Source organism: Notolepis coatsorum (genome assembly GCF_963971535.1).
Source record: "Notolepis coatsorum genome assembly, chromosome: 13".
NCBI lineage: Eukaryota > Metazoa > Chordata > Actinopteri > Aulopiformes > Paralepididae > Notolepis > Notolepis coatsorum.
In genome coordinates this window covers 66,262,140-66,288,031 of record NC_140177.1, presented here as the reverse complement: position 1 = coordinate 66,288,031, position 25,892 = coordinate 66,262,140, and the positions used below count along the sequence as shown (strand labels likewise).

Below are 25,892 nucleotides of genomic sequence, written 5' to 3'. Positions count from 1 at the left end.
CTATTATGACATCATACTGTGACATCACAAATGTTCTAGAATGTTTTATTATGACATCATACTTTGAGTACCATTTGAATAATATAAATAATGTTTGGTAAGGCTGTCCCCGAAGCCTGTTTTTGGGATTCAAACTACGTCAGGGTTCTTCGAACGGACGTTCAAACCTTCGTTTTTAATAAAAAAATTGAAAAAAGAAAAAAAAAATATAAATTCTTTTTTTCTTTTTCTTTTTTATTTCCTCAAACTAAATCCTCAATTTGAATGAAGTGATTCAAACTTCGTCAGGGTTTTTCGAACCGACATTTGAACCTTCGTTTTTAATAAAAAAAATTTAAATAAAAAAAACGTATTCTCATTTTTTTTAAATAAAATGTTTAAATTTGTATATATATATCCTCAAACTAAATCCTCAATTTGAATAAAGTGATTAATCTGATTAAATTAGTGTTTTTTCTTCTATTAAATCAACTTTCCAGACCCCTGTCAACTGTCAAATGATGTCACCTGTCAACCTGAATTAACATTCAGTATTCAATATTGTCTGATTCAATATTAACATTCAGTATTCAAGTAGAACAGCTAGCTAGCCGTTGTGGACACTCACCTTTCCACAGCAAAACGGTCAGCAAGGCACATTGATTGAGAAATGCAGACTTCCATCATGTTGTCATAATCACAGCATGAGCATACTTCACTCCCCCTCCTTTTCCCCTCACATCCACCATGCACCCCTCTTCATCCTCCCTCCTATCCACCACGCACCCCTCTTCATCCTCACTTCCACCACGGCGGAAGCCTCACGCCCTTATATGGCCAGCATCCCTTCACCTCCCGTCACTCAGCCCAGCTGCACTTCATCCCCCTGATTCACACGCTGTCAGGCACCTCACTCCTCACAGCTGTATCCCATCCCCCGTTGATGAGGACCCTACTTCTACCGGACAACGCTGACCAGAAGTCGTCGTGGTGTTAGTATCACTACCTAGGTACGACGTCTCGACCTGAAGCCCTGCTAACCTGCTCTTGTGGTTATTCCTTGCTCTAACCTGTCTCTCTTGTGCCCAGGATCCCCGTTCCAGTGCACCTTCCTGCCTGGACATCTCATGCTGCACAAGGAGTGTTCCTGCTCTCTCTCTCCCGACACAGACCTGTGTCTTCTGCCCACAGCTGCACTAGGAGTGCACCTGTCCTCACCCCCCAAGAACATTCTAATCCCTGTCTGTTGCACATTCCTGATGTATACTTGTCTGCTTGGGAAATACCATTAAAACCCCTTGAAACGCTCCATTCTCCTCTCCTGTGTTCAGCGATTGGACTGTGTTCAAAACCCACTTCTCACACATGTTGTTTAGTCTATCTGTTCAGTACTGTTCAGTAGGGTTTCAAGATGCACAATGAGATCTTCTTCTTCTTCTTCTTCTTCTTTTGAATTTCCGGCAGTGTAGACGCATCGTGGCGTATTACTGCCCTCCGCAGTTCTTTTGATGAGCTCTTCTTCTTCTTCTTCTTTTCCCGCAGTCTACTGGAATCCGTCATCCCCTACATTGTCCATGTAATGCTGCTACTTCCTGTCTGAGACCCCCTCTGCGAGACACTCCTTGCCCCCTGCGATCTTATCCTGGACTGCTTGGTCCCTCACAACCCCCTCATCCAATTCCCTGACCACCTCCTCCCATTTCAGACCTTCCATTCCCAAATGTTGAACCGCTATCCTAACAATCATCTTTACCCTATCTGTTCTACCCTTAGTCTCTGCCATACCATTAACTACCCCTGCCACGAAAGCCACAATACCAAATTTCTCCTCCCTTACCCTCTCTCTATCCTCCTGCTCTACCCTCTCTGCCAAGTGCCCTTCTCCAACCCCCTGCACCCTATCTTGACTTCCCTGTCCTACCCTGCTAGCCGCCTCAGCATACGATAACTTACCCTCCCTTCTCACTCTCTGAACCACGACCTCCCTCTTCATCACCTCACACCCCCTAAATGCTACACTATGCTCCCCACCACAACTACAACACTTCAGCTGCACTCCCTCTCCACACTTCCAATAGTTATGTTCCCTGCCACACCTAGCACACCTCTGCCCCTTCCTACACGTAATAGCTATATGGCCAAACTCCTGGCACCTATAACACCTAAGAGGACTCTGAACAAATTCCCTAACCCTAAACATCCTACGCCCTACAAACACCTCACTAGGAACAACCCCACCCTCAAACTTAATCACTACCATCTCCGTCACTATCCTATCTGCTCCCCTCTTCATCCTTTCTGCACTCTTAACTGCCATTACGCACGTCCCCCTTTAACTCTTCCACCAGCTGCTCTACGCTAACCTCGACCGGTACCCCCTTACATCCCCCCTCCCTCTTCTCCCCTACTTCTTCTTCTTCTTCTTATTTGAATTTCCGGCAGAGTAGACGCATCGAGGCGTATTACTGCCCTCCGCAATTCTTTTTATGGGCTCTTCTTCTTCTCCTTCTTCTCCTTCTTCACCTTCTTTTTCTTCTTCTACTGGACCCCGTCATCAACTACATTGACCATTGGAGTGCAGCTACTGCTGCTACTTCCTGTCTGAGCCCCCCTCCGCGGGACCCACCTTGCCCCCTGCTATCTTATCCTGGGCTTGTCCCTCGCAGCCTTGTCCCTCGCAGCCCCCTCAGCCAATTCCCTAAGAGAATTGTTGAATATATATAGAACACACATGTTCTAGAATGTTTGATTATGACATCATACTGTGACATCACAAATGTTCTAGAATGTTCTATTATGATATCATACTGTGACATCACAACGGAAGATGTTTGAGTGCCATTTGAATAATATAAATAATGTTTGGTAATGCTGTCCCCGAAGCCTGTTTTTGGGATTCAAACTTCGTCAGGGTTCTTCGAACGGACGTTCAAACCTTCGTTTTTAATTAAAAAAATAAAATTAGAAAAAAATCATTTATAATTTTTTTTTTTATATATCCTCAAACTAAATCCTCAATTTGAATAAAGTGATTCAAACTTCGTCAGGGTTTTTCGAACGGACGCTCGAACCTTCGTTTTTAATGTATAAATTTAAATAAAAAAAATAATTCTATTTTTCTTTTATAAATTCTTTATTATATATTTTTTTATATCCTCAAACTAATGTCATGAGTGCAAAATTAAAGGACAATAAATCTAATCTAACTGAAATTGTGTAGCACAGACCTTTCTATGGATCAAAACCTCAATATTATTATGGTGTAGTTAATACTTCATGTATCCTTAATCCCTAGGCTAATGAGGCACTAAGATGTTAGTAAAAAAAAAATAACGTATGCCAATGACAGGAAGTAACGGTATATGTGTGTGTGTGTGTGTGCGTGCACTGTGCACATCTAGGGGCGGGGTGTAGATTTGGTCTCCCTGATGTTGACTCCTTAGCCACAGCCTTGGGTTGTTTAATACTGGACGAGTGTTTCATAACGGCCGTTGTGTGGGCCGGTTTCGGGGCCGGTGTGTGGGCTGGTGCGTCTGAATGTCCCGGGCTGAATTTGTGTCCCAGTCCGCCCCTGTATCCATCTATGGGAAAAAGACATTTCCAGTGAGTGAAGGCTTGTTCAAATCATGAGGGAACAAAATACTATTTTGAGGCCACAAAATATTATTTTGAGGCCTCAGGGAACAAAATACTTGAGGTAACTATTTTGAGGCCACAAAATATTTTTCTATTTTGAAGCCACAAAATATTATTTTGAGGCCCAAAATTGATTAATTTGAGGTAACTAAATACATTTTGAGGTAACAAAATACTATTTTGAGGCAACGAATTTTTTTTCATTTTGCGTGGCAGCAATAAGCCTTTGTAGCAAGCAGATTAGCTGGGCTAGCTAGCTAACATTAGCTGAACTGACATTAGCTTGATAGCTAACTAGTGAATAGCATCAGCTAGCTAACATTAGCTAATGTTCTTTGACACTATTATTACACCCAGGCATGCGTTGCTGATTGGCTGACTGGCTGCAGTGTTTTAATGACGCCACGTGCACGCGCGCTCCTGGGCGCGTGCTCGCGCTCCCGCGCATTCGCATTAATTTCCCCTTGCGTTTGCACAGACTAAAGACAATGCCTAATTGCCTCTACGAATGGAATGTAACACATTTCATTGACAAGTTTTGTGTGAATGTATCCGAGAACGTATTTGAACACACTTGACAACCTGAGCTATTGTTATGCAAGGTAGCCAGGTGGGTACTTAGCGAGTTGGCGCATCAGTCGAGTGCAGCGCATTCCTCAGGTTTGGTGTGAACGATGGTCTGAGGCTTTGTGTCCACCGGGGATTTTCTTTTCAAGACGGACCGTTTTGAAAAGCAAAAAAAAAGCTCAGAGCGTTTTCCTGAGTCTCACGACTGCCGCGGCTCTCCCACTTGCTCGATGTTGATTGGTCGTCGGAAAAAGTTACCTTGATGAGCGGCACTCCTCTCCAAAAGTTGGCGCTGGGAGCGCTCCGCCCAAAACGCTGGCCGCAGAGAGCACTAAAACGCGAGGCGCGACGCTGGGAAAAGGAACGCGCCTGTCGTGTCTGTAGCATAGAAATGAATGACAGAAGGGCGGCTACGTGGCGTAGTGGGCAAGGCGCTCGCCACGAATGCAGAGACGCTAGGCTCGCCTGTTCGAGCCCAGCGCTCCACATTGCTTTCAGTTTAGCTGGTCGTTCATACTAATACACATTGGCCGTATTAGGGGGTGGGAAACTGATGGGTGGGGATCGGACGTTGTGGACAGCGACTCCTACAGGTCGGTTGGTGCGCCTGCGCAGTAGAATCAGGAAGTGTCGGGGGCAGCGTGAGCCTCCCACGCGTTACTCCTCGCCACTGAGAGATCGAGCTGCGCAGGTGAAAAGATGCGACTGCTGTTACCTCAAGTACCGGAGGGGACTTGTGCTATGTATGACTTAGTCCACATTGCAGCCGGCTTGTGGGAGGCAAGAAACAGCGTTTGTGACAGGGGAGGGTTGAATTGGATGATACGAAATTTGGATGGGAGAAAAATATAGAAAATGGGAGAAAACGTGGATTAAAAAAAAAGAAATGAATGACAGAAAGGAGCTGACAACTCATAAAACGTCCCAGGTCGACACAGGCCCTGACTCAGGCAGAGCACCGTTCACACCAAACCTGTGAATGTGATTGCCATGAATTGTTATGCTTATGCAAGGTAGCCAGGTACACGCGACGAGTCGAGTGCAGCGTGTTCTTGCGTGCACGCACATCCGTGCACACGCTTCTGCTCACAAAAGCTTGGTTGCCCGGCGTGCAACCCCGTCCCATGAGCAACGCACCTCTGATTACACCAACACCGACCAATTTGACAACGTTCTCTGTCAGAATAGTCAGTAATTTTATATAGTGCTAGCTAACGTTTCAACATACTTGTCTTGTTGCCCATCAGCACTGGCAAATGCACTATTACTAAACTAGTTAGTGATTTTTTTTTTTTTTTTTTTATAGTTGACCAATTGTCTGTAATAATAATAATAAAACAAGAATAAAACTTAATTTTTTTTAATTACAATTACAATCTTAGGGGGGCTAATATTACATTTAGCCCCCCTAAAAAGGGTCTAGAACCACCACTGATACTATCATACTATATTTCACATACATATGTAACAGCTCGCTCTGTGATACTGGTAGTCAACCCCCACTCCCACCAGACCATTAATTGTAATGCTGAAATCATTGTGTGTGACATATCACAACAATAGGCACTGGGAGGCACTTTGAGAGCCATATAAAGTAGTTCTCAACTGGGGAGAAAAAATACAAGAGGGTCTCAGAAACCTACCAGGGGGGCTCTGAGATGATTGGTGATGATTGAAAGCACAAGTTACAAAATGAATCACATTTGAATCAGAAAACATCATGATGTAATTATTTTACTACAAAAATAACATGTTGCAGTTATTATTATATTATTATATATATATATATATCGATATGCTGATCAATACGGCTGATACACAAAACCTCCTATCTGCAAAATTTTGGATTTTCTGACTTCACTTTAGATGAGAAACCTCCTATCTACACCTATTCAGATTGTCTGCAAGATATTTTCCAAAAGCCAAAAGCAATGTATTGCGTTGGGTATCCTTTAAAAAATGTATCGCAAAAGGATTTGCAATTGAATATTAAATGACAATTTATATTAATGTTAATTTGTATGGTCCCCTAAAATGGGGGGGGGGACTATGTATAAAAAGGGCTATAATTCCTCCACGGTTCACCTGGTATGGAAGTTAACACGCTCAAATTAAAGTCTGCACTTTAACCTCAGTCATTGTTCCACATCTTTTTTTTGTATCCACTTTTTCTCCTGTTTTTCTGTGATTTTCTCCCATCCCAATTTAGTCGTTATGCTAATTCCCCCCTCCCCTTCCTGGTCGTTGCTCGCATGTGCCCCCCACTGGTCGGTCTAGGGAGCCCTGAAGTCTAGCAGATGCTTCCTCCGAGACATAGGAGACCGCCAGCAGCATCTTTTCACCTGCCAGCGCGGACTCTCATTGGTGAGGTGTAACGCGTGGGAGGTCACACTACCCTCACCATCTCCTACCCTCGCTGTGCAGGCGCCCTGACCGACCTGTAGGAGTCTGTTTACAACAACCAGAACACCACCCCACCGGCTTCCCTCCCGCTGACTCTGCCAATTGAGCCAGTATGACGGCCGGCCAAGCCGGAGGCAACGCTGACAGCCGGATTCGATACCAGTGTCTCTTGCGTTGGTGACCGCTGCCCACCCAGCCGCCATTCATTGTTCCACATCTAAATGTGCTGCAGCACAGTCAAAGCAACAACACCAATTGTTTTCACTGTCCTATGACTGCATGTGTTTCTGTGACATCAATGTACAAAAAAAACATGTTGCAGATATATATCAATGGCTGATAAGCAAAACCTCCTATCTGCAAAATCTTGGTTTTTCTGATTACACTTTGGATGATGAGAAACCTCCCATCTGCACCTATCAGTCTGTCTGCAAGATATTTTCCAAAAGCAGTGTATTGTATGTCCTTTAAAAAGTTTTTCTTTTGGTTTTCTCAAAAAAGTGACATTTTCAGATTTTTGTGTTTCAGCCATCGATATAAAATATATTTTACTTTCAGTTGGTGTCACATCTACTCTCGTGTTTGCTATGAGTGGGAAAAGGAAATAAAGGATTTTTACATTGTAAATATTTGGATCACAGCTCGGGTAATTGGAGTTAAAGAATCTAACATTCATTTGTGGGCATCGGCAGCTGGGAGAGTCAAGTCAGTGATCTAGCGAGTAGGGTATATCTGCAGAGCCGCAAGCCGAACGTCTGGGCGGGGCTTCGGGGCTTGTACTCGGTTTGAGGCGGGCTTCGGGGCTTGTACTCGGTTTGACTGTGTGTGGGCGGGGCGTCAGGGCTTGTACCTTGTCTTGTTTCCTGTAAAACCTGGAAGTAGTCAGTTTGTGCTGTTTATTTTTAACCCTAACCCTAACCTTAACCCTAACCTGCAACACGGAACACAGAAATGCAAATGCTGTCGAGTCCTCACTGCTTGTAAAAATAAACAGCACAAACTGACTACTGCAGTCAAACCGAGTACAAGCCCGAATGCACAGTCAAACCGAGTACAATCCCTGAAGTCCCGCCTCAAACCGAGTACAAGCCACGAAGCCCCGCCCAGACGTTGGGCTTGCGGCTCTGCAGATATCCCCTATTGGATCTAGCGGCAGAGCTAGATTGGGATGGTTGGTCCAGAGAGGTCCTGGGATCCTGGGGGAAGAAATTACTTAGAGTATTTTAATAATTTCTTATGTATATTTTTGTTTTTGTATATGACTTTTGTATTTTTATAATTATATACAGTATATATACCAACACAAGAGACACCGGTATCGAATCCGGCTGGCCGTGAGTTAGCGGGAGGGAAGTCGACGGGTGGTAGTCTGGTCGTTGTGAACAGCGACTCCTACAGGTCGGTTGGGGGACGCCTGCACAGCAGACAGGAAATGACGGGGGTAGTGTGAGCCTCCCACACGTTACACCTCGCCAATGAGAGTCCGCGTGGCAGGTGAAAAGATGTGACTGGCTGCCTCCACATGTATCGGAGGGGACATGTGATGGGCTTCTATCCTCCCTACAACCGGCCAGTGGGGGGCACATGCGAGCAACAATCAAGACAGGGGAGAATTGCCAGGGCTAAATTGGGATGGGAGAAAAATTGAAAAAAGGAGAAAAAGTGGATACAAATATGCAGTAACTGCAGTGGAGTGTGTAGACTGAACCACATGACTGGCATGACAGATTATCATGTCTCCTGCGGGAGGCCCTGAAATATCTCCTTTTAAACAGGGGGTCCTTGGGGACACAAACACTGTTATACATTACTGCAGAACGATAGCCTCAACACTTCTCCCCTAACAGACCAACTATTCAATTATAATCCTTCAGACAGCTCGAGAGAAAAGAGCTTTAATGAGACACACCCACTTTCCATGTACATGTTTATTCTTAGCAACCATAATGCGTTTTGAGAAGATATATAAAACAGTCACTTATGTTCGATCAACTCCTGCTCGAGAAAGAAAAACAAAACGATAAAAAAAAATATATATAACACATAGCTATCAACAAAGTCGCCTTTTTAGTTACAAAACAAGGAAGGAGTAGGAGGGTGACGCCACTGAGAGAACATAATCTGTAGTACTGTATTCAACACGGTCCAGACCAAAAGTGTGACTCAGAAGACTTGAACAGAAGTCTGGAGGATTCTATATGTATTCAGTTTTTCTTCCCTCCGAAAAAGAAATATATAAAAAAGAAAAAACGTAAAGTCGTCGATCGTCCTCCTTTTGAATACCTTTTTTATTTATTTTTTTAACGATAAGCATAACACATTTATTAACAAAGAGAGAAAAAAATAAACAGAGAGAGAGAGAGAGACAACGAGATGAAAGCAATGCAAAGACACAATAATCACTGCTTTGGGCTCTTGATCGAGCCCCGTTCTGGCTGGAGTTTGGGGTGAAAGACACTCGTTCTGGCTGGAGTTTGAGGTGAGAGCCCGTTTGAGAGACAAGAGAGATATTTAAGAATTCACAGATGAAGGTGATCAATTTGTAGACTCATTGAGGATAATACAAGGTTGTGGGTATTTTACAAAGCAGGAGAAAAACCCATCTTTTAAAAATCCACCAAGGTATCTATGAACAATCAGTAATTACATAAGAATCTTTATTTTGTTCAGTTATTTAGCCAATTGGGGAATCGTGCATCTTGAAATACCCCTTTGAATAAGGGGGCAATTATTCAGTGCAAGTCAGATACCTGGGAGATACCAGGGAAAATACGATGGCTTATTTTTCTTTTGCCAAGTAAGAATGAGAAACCTCGCCCGAGACATATTGAAATTTCGAAAACTGCCTGAAGTATGAAAGTCCTGAAAAATGTATCATATATTATTAATCGCGATCAAGTTTCGAGAATAAATGAAAAGAGCACTCCTTAAAATGAGAACTATTCACAAGACGAGGTATTGGTACTTAAAAATAAATAAATAAAGACCATCGCCTACCATTTGGAATTATTGTGTGTGCAATAAAGGTGTTCAAGAGCATGGTCAACACGGACCCCTCACGCACCAGAGGTAGGCTATTAGAATGTAATTCCATACCTGCCAACACTCCGTTTAGCCTGTAGCCTAATGGTCTCGTTGCGGTCACTTCTCCTGTTAAGGGTGGCAGACTTCAGGCAGTGATCGGTCGCAAAAGGATTTGCAATTGAATATTAAATGACAACTTATATTAATGTTAATTTGTATGGTCCCCTAAAATGGGGGGGGGGGAATATGTATAAAAAGGGCTATAATTCTTCCACGGTTCACCTGCTATGGATGTAAACACCCTCAAATTAAAGTCTGCACTTTAACCTCAGTCATTGTTACATTTCATATCGAAAATGTGCCTGGAGCACAGAGCCAAAGCAACAACAAAAAAACGTTTTCGCTGTCCTATGACTGTATGTCTATATGTCTGATTCTGTGACATCAATGTACCCTCCTTCTCTCTGATCCTCATAAGTGACATCCATTCTCTGAACTGAAGTTTTTACTGCACCGTTATCATCAGAGTTAAAGAGTTGGGTCGTGTCCTGCTTCTGGAATGTCGTTCCCTTCCATGTGCACTTGTTCACTCCCTCCTGACATACATCTGAAGCTAAAGCAGTTTGGCAGCAAACGGAATGGACGATGGATCCAAAAAGCCAACGGCCACTTTAGTTTATTTACCAACCAAATTGTCCTTTTTTAAACATAGAATCTCTAAACAATTAAAATGCAAAACAAGGACAAGGGGGAAAAATAAACTAAAAACAGATATTATTTGCCACTCACACCCAGCGAGCCAATCAGATTTGTGGAGGGGAGAGAGTACTGGAACATGTGGAGGAGTTAGAACATTCCAGAATGGAACCCAGTCTTGGCCTCTTGTCAACCACAAAGGGAATAACCATAAACATGTAAATAAAACTAGAGTTCTCACAAGAGAGAGAGGGAAGGAGAGAAAGAGCGATAAGGGAGAGAGAAAGGGACAAAGAAACAGGGCGAAACAATGGCCTCGCCCGCCATGGTAGTAGTAGAAGTAGTAGCAATGTCTCTGGATGTTGTCGTCATCAGAGCGGAAAACAAAGTTCCTTTTAAATTTAATATATTTTTTTAAGTCACTCCATCAATTGCTCCCTCGTTCTATTATCTGTGTCCTTCCATCCTTCCAGGGGGGGGGGTGTGATGTCGATGCGGTCGGAGGGGGGGTGGGGGTCTTTCAGGGTGAAGTTCCCCTCAAGCACTCAACGGAGAGGGATTTACCTTCCTCCTCGCTGTCCCCGTGGCAACCGCCAAAAAAACAAAACAAACAAACCGGAATCTAAGATCAGCTTTCGACGGGCAACTCCACCCTTGTCTGTGCTTCCCCCCCCCCCCCCCCCCCCCCCCCCGCACCCCCACGCACAGTGTCCTGGCCCCAGGTCACAGCAAGAGCTTGCAGTGACAGAGTTCTTTGTACATTTGTCTCCTCAGCTTGGGCATGTCCTGCTGGCCAAAGCTGAACGGCTGCCCCAGCGCCAGGCACTTACAGTACTGGGGGAGGATGGAGGGGAGAGGATGGAGGGAGGGAGAGAAGGGGTGTGAAAATTAATACATATTCCAGAAGTGAAAGGTGACTTGGTTTGTACTTTCTGTATAGCTCGGTTTTCTGTAATGCCTTTCACTATTTATTCCTAAATCCCACCATAATAGTTTTTGGGGCACTTCACCCAAAACATTTGATTATATACAGGGTTCCAGCAAGTTTCAACAAGTTAAATTTAAGACCTTTTAAGACCACTCTGAATATAATTTAATACCCATTTCATGGCCCAAAGATGTTGGTGATATTGTGCAAAGATGAACTGTACCCCCATGTACGAAACAAAATAAAATGAATAAATTAATGAATGGCCATACTGGCGAAAAAAGTATGAAGGAAAATTACTATAAAATAAGTAATTCCATACACATTTAAACGAGATAGAGGTTATCGCAACATAGAAGTAACTTCCTAATCCAATACATTTTAAAGACCTATCAAAATCATATTTAAGACCTTTTTAAGACCGCACAGGAACCCTGCATGTACAAAATATGACTTATATCCCAAACAATTTTTTGCACACTTTAATTTAGTTTGACAGTTATGTTATTGAGAATTTGAGTGTAAATTTGTCCTCCAACATCCAGGACACTGAATCCATGTGTTAATTACAGCTCAATGAACTGATTGAGATGAAAAAGCTAGCAGTAGGGATTGCCATTTGTTCATCTCCACCATTTAATTGAGCTGTAATCAACACAAGTATTCATTGTCCTTCGAGAACATCCCTCTAGGACCAATTCAAACTCATACTTGCCCCAAAGTTTGGTCATGTTATGTGAATCTGTTTAAAACTTAAGCGCCTTTTTGTTATAGGCCACTCCCACTCCCCCTTTTTTTGCCAGTTGGAATAAACAGTTAATCAGCTGTCCTTTGGGTCATGGCCAACATTCCCATAAAATCGTATGCAAGTCTGTGAATCCATTTGGAAGTCATGCACCTAATTTTTCGATAGGCCAGGGATTTTGTGGACCGACTGACCAACTGGCAGTGACAGCAAAAAAAATAATATGCATCCCAGTTAGGGATGCTCGATATTGGCTTTTTTACCAATACCGATATACCGATATTGTCCAACTCTTAATTTCCGATACCGATATCAACCGATACAGATATATGCAGGGTTTCCCCCCCAAAAAACTGAATAATTTCAGGTAATTAACATTACATATCTTTTTTTTTTTTTTTTGATCCACTTTTTCTCCCATTTTTCTATATTTTCTCCCATCCCAATTTCGTATCATCCAATTCAACCCTCCCCTGTCACGAACGCTGTTTCTTGCCTCCCACAAGCCGGCTGCAATGTGGACTAAGTCATACATAGCACAAGTCCCCTCCGGTACTTGAGGTAACAGCAGTCGCATCTTTTCACCTGCGCAGCTCGATCTCTCAGTGTCGAGGAGTAACGCGTGGGAGGCTCACGCTGCCCCCGACACTTCCTGATTCTACTGCGCAGGCGCACCAACCGACTTGTAGGAGTCGCTTGTTCACAACGTTCGATCCCCACCCTTCAGTTTTCCCTCCCCGTAATACGGCCAATGTGTATTACTGCGGACGACCAGCTAAACTGAAAACAATGTGGAGAGCTGGATTCGAACACGCGAATCCTAGCGTCTCCACACTGGTGGCGAGTGCCTTGCCCACTACACCACCTAGCCGCCCAACATTACATATCTCTTGTTGTGGAATTAACACAACATTATGCATACTTTTGACAATAAATAAAATCAGAATTTGTTCTTACTTGCTTACCTGGGTAAATAAAGGTTCTAGAAATCGATACCGATATCGAATATCGATACAGATATTTTCCGATATCACATTTTAATGCCGATATCGGCCGATAATATCGGTAGGCCGATAATATCGGACATCCCTAATCCCAGTGACTAAATGATATAATGACAAGAAAAAAATAGTGCAAGAGCTGGTTAGCTTGGCAATTTGTGCCATTACCCTTACTTCTGTACCCTGTACTGCTCCAGTCATCGAACATTCATTTTCAAAAATTATTATAATACTAATTTGTATCATAATATTTGTTCTGGTGTAAGGTACAACTAGGGATGCACCAATCCAACTTTTTGAGTCCCAATACCGATACCTGGGCTTCGGTCGATACCGACTACTGATCCGATCCATTATTATTTTTTTTGTATCCACTTTTTCTCCCATTTTTCTATATTTTCTCCCATCCCAATTTCGTATCATCCAATTCAACCCTCCCCTGTCACGGACGCTGTTTCATGCCTCCCACAAGCCGGCTGCAATGTGGACTAAGTCATACATAGCACAAGTCCCCTCCGGTACTTGAGGTAACAGCAGTCGCATCTTTTCACCTGCGCAGCTCGATCTCTCAGTGGCGAGGAGTAACGCGTGGGAGGCTCACGCTGCCCCCGACCCTTCCTGATTCTACTGCGCAGGCGCACCAACCGACCTGTAGGAGTCGCTGTCCACAACGCCCGATCCCCACCCTTCAGTTTCCCTCCCCGTAATACGGCCAATGTGTATTACTGTGGACGACCAGCTAAACTGAAAGCAAATGTGGAGCGCTGGGCTCGAACTGACGAGCCCAGCGTCTCCAGCATTTCGTGGCGAGTGCCTTGCCCACTACACCACGTAGCCGCCCCGATCCATTACTTTTAATGAACAGTACAGTATAGACTTGGACCATCATCTTGGGAGTCATTGATTGGACAAAAATATTGCAATATAATTTTTCTCCATTAGAGAGGGTTAACGTGACAGAAACGCAGCAAATCAAGTCACGTTGCTTTGATTTCTGGCACATTAAGACATGTTTCTTGGTATCCGATACCAGTATTCGTGCATCCCTAGGTCCAACTGTTGGATATTGATCATGTATTGATCATGAGATGTAAGAAACCCACCTGTAGGACGAATGCCCCGCAGTCACTGTCATTGTTCTGACGGCCCACGTTCTGGAACACACACAAATCCAGTGCACATTAGAAACATGCTGTGTATTTAAATGTTTTTCAAATCTACTTTCCTTGTGAAACAAAATAAATAACTTGAATAAAAACAGACCCACCATTTTGAAATAGCCTTTCCACCCTGTCAGAAAGTCTCGCTGGTCTTTCTTGACGGCTTCAAGTTGCAGGTACTTGAAAATGTGCTAAATGGAGGAGAGCAAACACAGTGCAAACACCACAAGGATCAGAAAAGGATACAACGACAAAGAGAACATAGGTTTCGACATCTTCCCTTCACAGGGCGCACCGGTGTGGTTCTTTGAGGCAAACGCAACGCTCTCGCAGATTGCTAAGAGTTTCAATTGAGAATGCAAATAGGAATGAAATTCAAGGACTTTCAAGTAATTTTCTAAGCACTATTTTCCATTTTAAAAGGGCATTTAAAAGGATACAATTTACTTTGAAATGGTGTTTTTTATTGAAAAGAGAAATCGGATCCTATATTTATGGCTTAAAACCAATTTCCGACAATTAGTTACACTTTAGATGAAAAAATTATATTTCTTGATTCAGAACAATTTTATCATGGATGAACACAACTTTCAATGCAAATGTTTGATTCAAATTTCAAGGACTTTTTAAGGACCTTGTATTTTTTTTTTTACTGTTTAAGGAATTCCAGGCCTTGACTTTTCTTGGACAAAAATCAAGCACTTTAAGCACTTCAAGGACTTTGTGCGAACCCTGCTCTCTCTACTGTTCACTTGCATCCATTTTCTGAGATGGAGGCATTCGTGAGGAACGACAAAATAACAGGCAGTGAATGAGAACAAGAGAACAAAAAAGGACCTTGAATCAGGGTTATTATATATAGTTATTTTTACTTATTTTTTTTTTAGTTTGTTCGTTTTCAGAGTGGGTTTGCTAGTTTCAGTTTGTATTGTTGTTTTGAACAGGTTGTCTAGTTTTAGTTCAGTATAATAACCTCACCTTGAACAGGTTGTCTAGTTTTAGTTCAGTATAATAACCTCACCTTGAACAGGTTGTCTAGTTTTAGTTCAGTATAATAACCTCGCCTTGAACAGGTTGTCTAGTTTTAGTTCAGTATAATAACCTCACCTTGAACAGGTTGTCTAGTTTTAGTTCAGTAAATAACCTCACCTTGAACAGGTTGTCTAGTTTTAGTTCAGTATAATAACCTCGCCATGAACAGGTTGTCTAGTTTTAGTTCAGTATAATAACCTCACCTTGAACAGGTTGTCTAGTTTTAGTTCAGTATAATAACCTCGCCTTGAACAGGTTGTCTAGTTTTAGTTCAGTATAATAACTCGCCTTGAACAGGTTGTCTAGTTTTAGTTCAGTATAATAACTCGCCTTGAACAGGTTGTCTAGTTTTAGTTCAGTATAATAACCTCGCGTTGAACAGGTAGTCTAGTTTTTTTCCTCCCATCCCACTGTTAGTTGTTATGCCAATTCCCAATCCCCTTCCTGGTTGTTGCGCACCCCCCCCCCCCCACTGTTGGTCCGGGAGGCCGGAGACTGTCACATGCTTTCCTCCGACACATGTGCAGCCAGCCGGCAGCCTCGCCTTGGACAGGTTGTCTAGTTTTAGTTCAGTATAATAACTCGCCTTGAACAGGTTGTCTAGTTTTAGTTCAGTATAATAACTTAACTTTTAATTACAGGTTGTCTAGTGTTTTACCTTTGGGCAGCGTCGGTTGAGCGTGCGCTGGGAGTCAAAGTAGGTGATGGCTCTGCGAGGGATGTCCACACTGACCAGGGACCAGTGCACCTCCAAGTGGATGGGGATCAACAAGAGGTCCTTCTGGAAGATGTCCACCTGATGGAGAGGTGGAGGGAGGGGGGGGAGCAGAGGTGGAGGGGGGCAGAGGGAATTAATGAGGGGGGGAGAAAAGAAGGGAAAGAGGGAGGAAGGAAAGATAAGATAGACAGAGATAACAAGTGTGAAGATGTGTAATAGTGTGAAGAAAATAAACCTGAGTGACTCCTAGTCGACTTAGTGAGAGAGAGCAGGCAAGAAGGATACAAATAAATGTGTCGGCGCACAGCGATATCGACCAGAACTCAGCCCTTCCCTATTTGGTGTAGGCTTAAAAGATTTTTTTTAATGCATTGGTCTTTTTATTGTCCGAGCATTGAACTTCGCACTGGACTTCGCATAGTCTGTTATGCATATTGTCTTTTTCCGAGTTTGCACTTGGACGAACTATGCTTCATAGGTTTCACTCACACTATGTGCTAACGCAAGTGTTGTGAAGGGCCAGATTAAAACGGAGAATCTACCTTTATTGTTTTATGTACATTGTATATTATTTATATATATACACGGAATATCCCTTTACCTGCGTTCAAACCATAGTAATATTCACTTTCCTTATGAATAATGCCCCCCTGACGGCGGCGCCAGGCAGTCTCGCACTCAGACAGGTGCAAGGGGCGAGTTTGGGGCTAGTCAGGACATGCCCATGGCAGTGTATTGATTCAGACCAAAGTGGTTAGGTTTGGAACTAGAAAGCCACTTAAGTATATATGCTGGCGCAGGTGCGCACAGCAGTAGTTAATCAAGTTCGTCTAAGCAAGCAGTGTGACAAGTTCAGTGTGATTCTAATGGAGTGAGAAGCAGTGCGTCTAACAGAGCGTTGAGAACATGTGCGAATAGAATAGTAAAGTGTCAGAGTTTAATGCAGTAACGTCAAGATTGCAGAACCATTACTGGTTGGATTATATTGATTTGGAACGTGTTACCCGGAGAAGAGCATCGTTGATTTCCACTATCGTTTGGGATTCAACCTCGTGAGGATTACAACTCGAGCTGGCCTCGTGGACGGAGGCTGGCTAGCTGTCATCAGTGCTATCGAGCATTTGGATTACAATTATTGCTTTGCTGCTGATCAAGGGATTTACAAGGACCGACTCCTGTACCTGGAGTCTCGTTATTCTTCATTGAATCAGACTGAGTATCCGAACATTCCTCTACCCTCCAGGCCTTACACCCCCGGAGGGAACCCATTGTCTCCAGGCGGTATCAGCATTGCCTTATATAGTTGCTATTATACGACAGGTGGTGTCAACTTAGACCCATCGTAGGATTCCTGCTATTCTTAGTGACTCATGCTATTGACTGACTTTACGCATATTCTTCGCCATACAAGCGCGACCCTAATTCTCATTCTGTAACCTAATGTTGCATAATAATAAAATACCCTCAAATACTATTTCCTTGTCAATGCCGTGTTCTTGTGGGTGTTCACCATCTATATTTGATGTACTGTCTGGCCAGTAACTAAAGTACATAACTAGCAGTGGTTTAATCTATCACAATCTTTAATACAGTCAGGGTTTTGTAACCCCTCAGTTACAGCAAGGGTTCCCAAAGTGGGGGTCGCCAGATGATTTTTTTTAAACCCCCCCCCCCAAAAAAGATTTTTTTTATGCAGTCAGGCCACTGAACTTAGAAGCAGGCCAGGCCAGTGTTTCTAGTTGCAGCAGCGCAATAGTTAGATGACCTAGGTGGGGAACAACCAAGAGATCACTGCAACTCACACAAGTTGGAGAACTATCTCTCTCTCTCTCTCACACACACACACAAAGGGAGCCGCATGTGATTGGTGGAGGCGGGAGCCTTACAAAAAACTGTTGTTGCTAATCATTCACATGCTAGCCTGTAATAATCCCCCCCAGAAAAATCAACTTTGCAAATATATGCCATCACACACACTGGCATTTAAAGGGTTAGAATTATAAAATGAATGTGGTGTTATATAGGGCTGCACGATTAATTGTTTTTAATCGAAATCGCGATTTGGAATGATGCCAAGCCTGCAATTAATTATTATTATTTTTATTTTTTATTTGACCAGGAAGTCCCATTGAGATACAAGATCTCCTTTGCAAGGGAGACCTGGCCAAGATGACAGCAATAACATTTGCAATACATCACAGCAATAAAATGTGCCATACATCACACAAGAACATAATAAATGTGCATGTATACAATATACAATACATCACATGTAAACACAAAAACACAAAGCAGAATAGTCTACATGATAGTAAAAGTGTATAATACAGGGTAATACAGTAATTTTGCAATTGGGACCAGACTACAGAAAGCAGCAACATTCTTCTTGTAGGAAGTTATGTACCGGTAATACAGATTTAAATTCACCACGAGAGACCAGGGTGTCTAAGTGGATAATGGTCCTGTAGCCCATTCCATGCCCAAGGTGCGAAGCTTGAGAAAGGTGTTCCTAGCTAACCCTGCTAAAGACAGAGAAAACATCTGAGCTGAGTAAGGAAAGGGTGGGGGGGAGCGGGGCATCTCTCTCTCTACTGGTTCAATTCATGTAGAAAAGTAGAAAAACGTTGCACTATAAAAACAAACTGGATAGTTGATGATAATAAACATTTAACTTCATTAGCTGTGAAGTATTCTAAAATCATTTAAGCCATTCTCCTTTTCTGTGTGTGTGTGTGTGCACGCGTCTCATATCTGGTCTGACATCAGAGGAGTTTGATAGTATTTACTGAGGATTGCCAGATAATGTTGATATTTAAACACAAAAAAAATACAAAATAAATATACATGATCATGCAACATAAAAAAAATTGTTGTAGGAACAGTTTGGGAGAGGGAGGTAAGGGGTTTTAGATTGTGAGTTGTGAAGTTTACTTCAGAGAGGGAGAGTAAAGTACAGAAAAAAAGGTACCGTTGGGTACCGTACCGGTATCGATTCCCAGGTAAAAATAAACATTTTCAGACTCTGTGTCCCGAACAGACCCACCATGTAGGCCAGATGCAAGCCGCATTTTACAATAAACCTCTGTGGGGCTGCTTAAAAAAAATTATAATCGCAAATGTAATCGCAATCGCTGTCAGAAAAAAATCGCAATTAGATTATTTCCCAAAATCGTGCAGCCCTTTATGATCAGGGCTGAAGTTGAATAAAAGATTGTATTTCTTTCAATCTGACATTACAAAAAAACTGAAAATCCATCAAAATCAGTGTTGTTGCTAATCATACATATGCTAGCCTGTTTTTTAACCCTTTTCTCGCCAATGACCATGTCATTCATCGCCATGCGTAATCTGCCAATGACGTTTTACAGCGTCTTTGAGATCAATATTTCAAATTTCTGTCATGGTATTCATATTTCACCCACGGATCCTTGACTGGTGCTGTAGATCTCCGCTCAACTCTCCAACGCTTCAATACCGCCACCTGGTGGCCGATCGGCGAGTTGCAACCGGATGTTGATAATTGTGACGCCGGTGTGTCTCCCTATTCCGTCCGGCCACTCGCCATCGCTCGCAGGACTCCATGTTGACACACTGGATATCGATCCGTTGCCATAACTCAATAAACAACATTATTTGGACGTATATAGTATTATACAACCTGGAAATGGATCGCATAGATCAACATCCCATAATAGCGATCTTTTTGCTCTACGCTCATCACCCAACGGTAAGAGGAGACTGGGGTGAGTTTCAGCGTTTTTGATTATTATTATCCATACAAACTGTTCTGATATATATATCACCCATACTACATGAATCATTTAACGTCGGCCATTGCATTATAAACGACCCCCCCCCCCCCCCCCCCCCCCGGTCACCAGCAGATGATGAGTCATGACGTTTAAGACCTTGTACAATTGAAATTTTTAATCTGGCGTCAATCGCTATCAAACTGCATTTGATTATCTAATATATGCATAAATGGCTATAACTGACATTCTATAAAATACAGCAGAAAACGATAAAAACATATTTATACTCTAGACAGTATTTTTGTATGAATGTGTGAATGAAAAAGTAAAACGTTCCTACATCCTGAACGATAGATAATTGATGTTGAATGGGCCATAGTAATGTCAATTTAGCAATACAATTAAAAAAGTTATAGCCCTGCAAAGAAGGTGAACATCTCCATAGACAAATAGTGTTGGCAGAGAGGCTACAAGGATGAGAATAAGCTCCGGCAGATAAAGGGTTAACAATAATTTGTGATGCAATTAAAGGGTACACATTTAAAAAATCCTGCACCAGAATGCAGGAAATGAAGTCTTTGTAACAAAACATTTCCTGGTGGGGGACCCCAGACCCCCTGCTTAAAAAGTGGCCTGACTGGGGCTATATTTTGCACTATATTTCCTGGCCTGAATGATTTCCCCAGTCCGGCCCTGGTTAAAAGCCTCCAATACTTATTAGTGTGTGTGCGTTTGAAAAAAAAATATATATATATATATATATATATATATATTATAATAATTAAAAAAAAATTTTAACCTCCTATAATAGTGGGGGTCGTGGCTCTCTGACACCGTTATTTGGGGGTCGCGGCCTGAAAAGTTTGGGAACCCCTGTGCTAACGTATCTGCCGGTCGAGAGGGATGGCCCTCTCTTGGCGGAGCTATCTACGTGAATCAGGATAACAGGCCGTAGCCTGATTAAGCTAAGCTCAAGGCATGCTGGTTGTCCAGCTCTCCTAGCTAACATTACCATCGCCACGTGTCTACTATGGCTCTTTTGCTCCGGTTGCACACTGACTATTTTCAAGTATAATTCAGACGACTTGTGCTTTTTAACGCATTTGCCTTTTCATTGTCTGAACATTGTACTTCGCACTGAACTTCGCATTGACTGTTATGCATAATGTCTTTTTTCAAGTTTGCACTTGGACATACTGTGCTTCACAGGTTTCACTCAAACGAACTATGTTCTAACGTATCAGCCGGTCGAGGGGGATGGTCCTCTCTCGGCGGAGCTACCTACGTGAAGCAGGATAACAGGCCTTGAGCCTGATTGAGCTAAGCTAAAGGCATGCTGGTTGCCCAGCTCTCCTAGCTAACATTACCGCTGCCACGTGTCTACTATGACTTTGTTGCTCCGGATGAATGATAACGCTCAAGGTTTGTATCCACTGGGTAATCTCAATGACGGGTACGCATGTTGCCCTTTTCTCTAGTTCATCTCAGACGAATTGTGTTTTAATGCACCCGTTATTGTCTGCACTTTAAACTGCACATTGAATGCTGCATAGATTTCTTCTCTCAGTTGAGTGAAGTGGGTTCTTCTTTTCTAATTTGTTACAATATACCTTACAAGTTATTAGTATGGTTAAGATACATATTGTTGTTGTGGTTGCTGTGCTCGGTCAGGGTTGACCAACTGATGTTTGATCGATACCGGACAAGTATTTTGAATGGGGGATTGTGTGGTTTTTTTGTTTTTCTTTCCAGTCGACTCGCTCCGTTTTATTTTTGTTTTCACGTTCACACTTGGATCTCAATAGGACCTTAACAAATGGATATATATCTGTTATGGTGTTCTACTCCAAACGAATTACATTCAGTCATACCTAGCTACTCGCCAAATTACACACCAGCAAGAACACTGCGATCATCAGCTGCTGGACTACTAGAGGCTCCCAGAAACAGTCAAAAGAGGATCGGTAATGCAGCCTTCATCAACTATGCCCCAAAACTGTGGAACAAACTACCCCAAAACATCAGAGAAGCCAACTCGCTAGACATCTTTAAAAGACAGCTTAAAACCTATCTCTTTGCTCAGGCATTTCACTGTGGGGTAATGCAGGCAAATATCTGAAGATAGATATCTGCTACCACCTAGTGACAAGAGGACATATTATTATAGAAACATCAGAGATATCCTGACACAAATTGTACTTACCTGCACTATTCTTACCCTGCCTACTTTTATACACTGCCTATCAAATTCATGTGTCGGTTATCACACTTTTTTACTTCTAACTGATGACTATTTTAAACTGAATCATTTTAAACTATTTTTATTATTTGTATTACTGAATCAAACTGTAAACAGAGAGCCTATTGGGATGCTAGATCCTAATGTGAAACACTGATTTACCATACCTTGCTATATTATTTCTTACCCTACCTACTTTCATACACTTCCAATGAAATTCATATGTCGGTTCTATGATGTTGGAGTGATGCTCTGTTGTGAGGAGAAGATGACTTTTGACCTAAATCTAGCAAAGTTGTTTACCATTCCAGTTAGGTACATTGTGAACCTCACCGCCTAGCCAAGGTTGATTCTCCTAGCTGGGCCATTTTCATTTGATTGAACAATCTTTTTTTTTTTTTTTTACTTTATTTTTTAGCGTTTATCGCTTTTCTGGTCAAGCATGACCGACAGAAACAGGTTGAAATGGGATGTAGAGCAGGGGAAGACATTCTGAGAAATGTCGGCGGGTCCGGGAATCGAACTCGTGTCATCCAGATCCGTGACGAGCACGGTTTTCCCCGACGCAGAAATAGCGCCGAGATATGCGGTGAGCTACGTGAGCTCCCCCTGATTGAACAATCTTATCACACTTTTTACTGTAACCTTGCTATTTACATTTTAAATTTTTATGCTTGCTTATACCTGTATTTTTTACTGTTGTATGTCCGTTCTATTTTATTAGTTTTAGACTATTTTTAAACTTAATAATTTTAAACTATTTTATTACTTGTATTACTGAATAGAGAGCCTATTAGGATGCTAGATCCTAATGTGAAACACTGATTTACCATACCTTGCTATGCTCGCTCATGCCTGTATTTTTTACTGTTGTGAAGCACTTTGAACTGCAACCTCTGTATGAAAAGTGCTATACAAATAAAGTTATTATATTATTATACTGCAGTCTTTTTAGACTATGGCTAATTTGAACATATTGATCTGGAATACAGGGGGTCTCAATATACCGCATAAACGCACAAGTGTACTAACGTGGCTAAAAAGGAAGGAAGTGGACCTTGCATTACTGAGTGAAACCTTTTATTGGCGGATAACGCAAGACTGGCAAATACATTTTACCATAACATAAGGTCTTCTTATTTTAACACCAAGGCCCGTGGGGTAGCCATACTAGCGAAGCGGAAATTGAATATTAACACTATGGTCGCCAAAAACACCTTACCACGTCATTCCTCGCCATGCTCATTCTGCCAAAGACGCCGTACCACGTCTTTGATATCAATATTTCAAAAATCTGTGATCGCAATCATATTTCTCCCCCGGAGACTTGAGATCTACTGTTGATCCCCTCTCAACTCGCCAATGGTTCAAGAGCGCCATCTGGTGGCCGATCGGCAGATCGCCCAGACAGGAAACAGGAAATGGAAGCTGGTGCTCATTCCAATTCGGTCCGATCACTCGCTAATAGTCCCAGGAGCTAGACGCAATGGATAGCAATCAGTTACCAATAACTCGATAAACAACATGATTTGGACGTATATACTATTATACAACCTGTAGATGGATCGCATATTTCTACATCCCATAATAGGAATATTTCTGCTCCACGCTCATCGCCCAACGGCGCGAGGAAGTTACGGTAAGATTCAGCGTTATTTTTTAACGTGTTCGATATAAACTGCTCTGATGATCATATCACCCACACTAGATGAATCATCTAACGTTGGCCACGGAATTATAAACGACCCCCCCCCCATCCGGTCAACATCAGATGATCAGTAGTAACTTCTAGAAGCACGTCCATTTGAAATTTTTTATCTCGCGCAGATTGCCATCAAACTGTATTTGATCATCAATATAATGCATTTAGGGCTATAAATCACGTTCTGGAGAAAGCTGCAGAAAACGATAAAAACACTTATACTTTAGACCGTATTTTAGTATAAATATGTGAATGAAAAAGTATAACGTTGCTACACCCTGAACAATAGATACTTGACGTTGAATGGGCCATAGTAATGTCAATTTAGCAATACAATTTAAAAAGTTATAGCCCTGCAAAGAAGGGGAACTTCTCCATAAACAAATAGAGCTGGCGTGGGATGGTTTATTCTGAATTTAACCCTGGCGACCAAAGTGTTAAACTGTTAGATGTGTGGTCCGATGCAGATGGTCGAATCACTATTGTTAAAATAGAATGTTCGAACCGGAAAATTGCGCTGATTTCTGCGTACGCCCCTAATTTGTATGACGGTAACTTTTATGCTGTACTCACTGCAGCAATGCTGAAACTACCTGATTACTCATTAATAGTAGGAGCTGATTTTAATGCAGTTTGGGATCCATTGGTTGATAGGTCCAGTCACGCTGAAACCTCTGATCAGAAGCAAGCTACCACAGTCCTACAGGCCTGGTCTAAGGACACTGGGGTAATCGATATGTGGCAATCGCTCAACCCATCCGCGAGAGATTATTCCTTCTTCTCATCGAGACATAAGACTTTTCCCAGGATTGATTATGTTTTTTCTTCCCCACGGCTCTTTGATAGCTTTGATGTTGACTTATTGCCAATAGCACTTTCAGACCACAAAGGTATCCTACTTAAGGTTTCACTCAGTAAAATAACGTCCCGTGCCCCTAGATGGCGCTTTAACTCTACACTGCTGAAAAACGGAGAGTTTAACTTGCAATTTAAAGAGAAGCTCACTGAATTCCTGCAGTTTAATGCTGGCTCGGTACAGGATCCCAGAATTCTTTGGGATTCGGTTAAGGGTTTTATCAGAAGTAACACTACTCTCTTTGCATCTAATCTCCGCAAGGGACGTCTCTCCAAGCTGGTGGAACTGGAAAAGCTTCATGCCACGTTGAGCTCTTCATTGCAGCACAACTACTCTAGTCGACTGGAGCTTCAAATTAAGGTAGTGAAAAAAGAGATTAACTCCATTTTAAGACAACAATCTGAATTTCAAATGCACAGAACAAGACAGCACTACTACTTTCACGGTTCCAGGCCTAGTCACCTACTAGCTATGAAGATACGTGCCAGTGAACAATTTGCGGATATCCCTCCCATTAACACATTGGACGCCAACAACGTGATAATTCGTTATTGCCCGCCATGCGTTGAACGCCAACAGCGTGATAATTCGTTATTGGGATCAATATTGAATTTTTTCGCCATGGCATTCATAATTCATCCAGCCTCCCTGCGGGACTGCAGCTGCACCCTGTCTGATATTGCAACGCCTCAATACCACCGCCTGGTAGATGATCGGGCGAGTTACACTCCACGCCAAACCGGAAGTGGCGCTGGTGCATCGAGGAAATCCCTCCGGCAGTAATATCTTGTTACGTGGGTCCAGACAAACACTCTAGTGCATCGGATCGGATTGTTTATTCATTTCACGGCAATCCATCTGTTCAACATATCAACCCATACTAAATAAAGCCGTTACTGACAATCAAGGAATTATAAACGACCCCCCCCCCCTTTCCTTCACGCATGATGAAGCATAATGTATACCGATCATATACATTTGAATTGTTTAATATAGCGTGTATAGGAAAGAAACGCCAATCGATAATCTATCATATGCTTCAGGGCCTATAACTCTCGTTTTTGGAATTACAGCAGAAAACCTTAAAAACATACTTATATTCTCGACGGTATTAACACAACAATGTATGAATGAAAAAATATAACGTTCCCACATCCGGAACGATAGATACCCGATGTTGAATGGGCCATAGTAATGTCGATATAGCTATAATATTTAAAAAGTTATAGCCCTGCAAAGAAGGTAAACATCTCCATAGGCTTACAGCGGTGGCAGACTGGACCCAATGATGGGTACAATGCACGGCGCCCAATGTGTTAAGAACCAACAGGGGGAGATAACCACCAACACCAAAAAGATTAATGATACATTTCGCTCTTTTTATTCCAGTCAGAGGTGGTCTTTGATCATACCAAGCTGGAGGATTTTCTTGATCAAATCAACCTACCACAGAT

General features: G+C 42.4%; 1 protein-coding gene across 1 annotated transcript in view; it reads right to left on the bottom strand.

Moving 5' to 3' along the window:
- Window positions 1–10,978: 10,978 nt before the first annotated feature.
- The window catches only part of senp3b (SUMO specific peptidase 3b), a 70,861-nt gene continuing 55,947 nt past the window's right edge, over window positions 10,979–25,892 (bottom strand). Inside the window, exons 9-12 of the mRNA XM_084327344.1 lie at window positions 15,830–15,967; window positions 14,247–14,330; window positions 14,083–14,133; window positions 10,979–11,139 (exon numbers count right to left, since the gene is read on the bottom strand). Of these exons, the coding sequence (XP_084183470.1) occupies window positions 11,029–11,139; window positions 14,083–14,133; window positions 14,247–14,330; window positions 15,830–15,967 (384 nt within the window). The 3' untranslated portion in view covers window positions 10,979–11,028. The remainder of the gene's footprint in view (window positions 11,140–14,082; window positions 14,134–14,246; window positions 14,331–15,829; window positions 15,968–25,892) is intronic.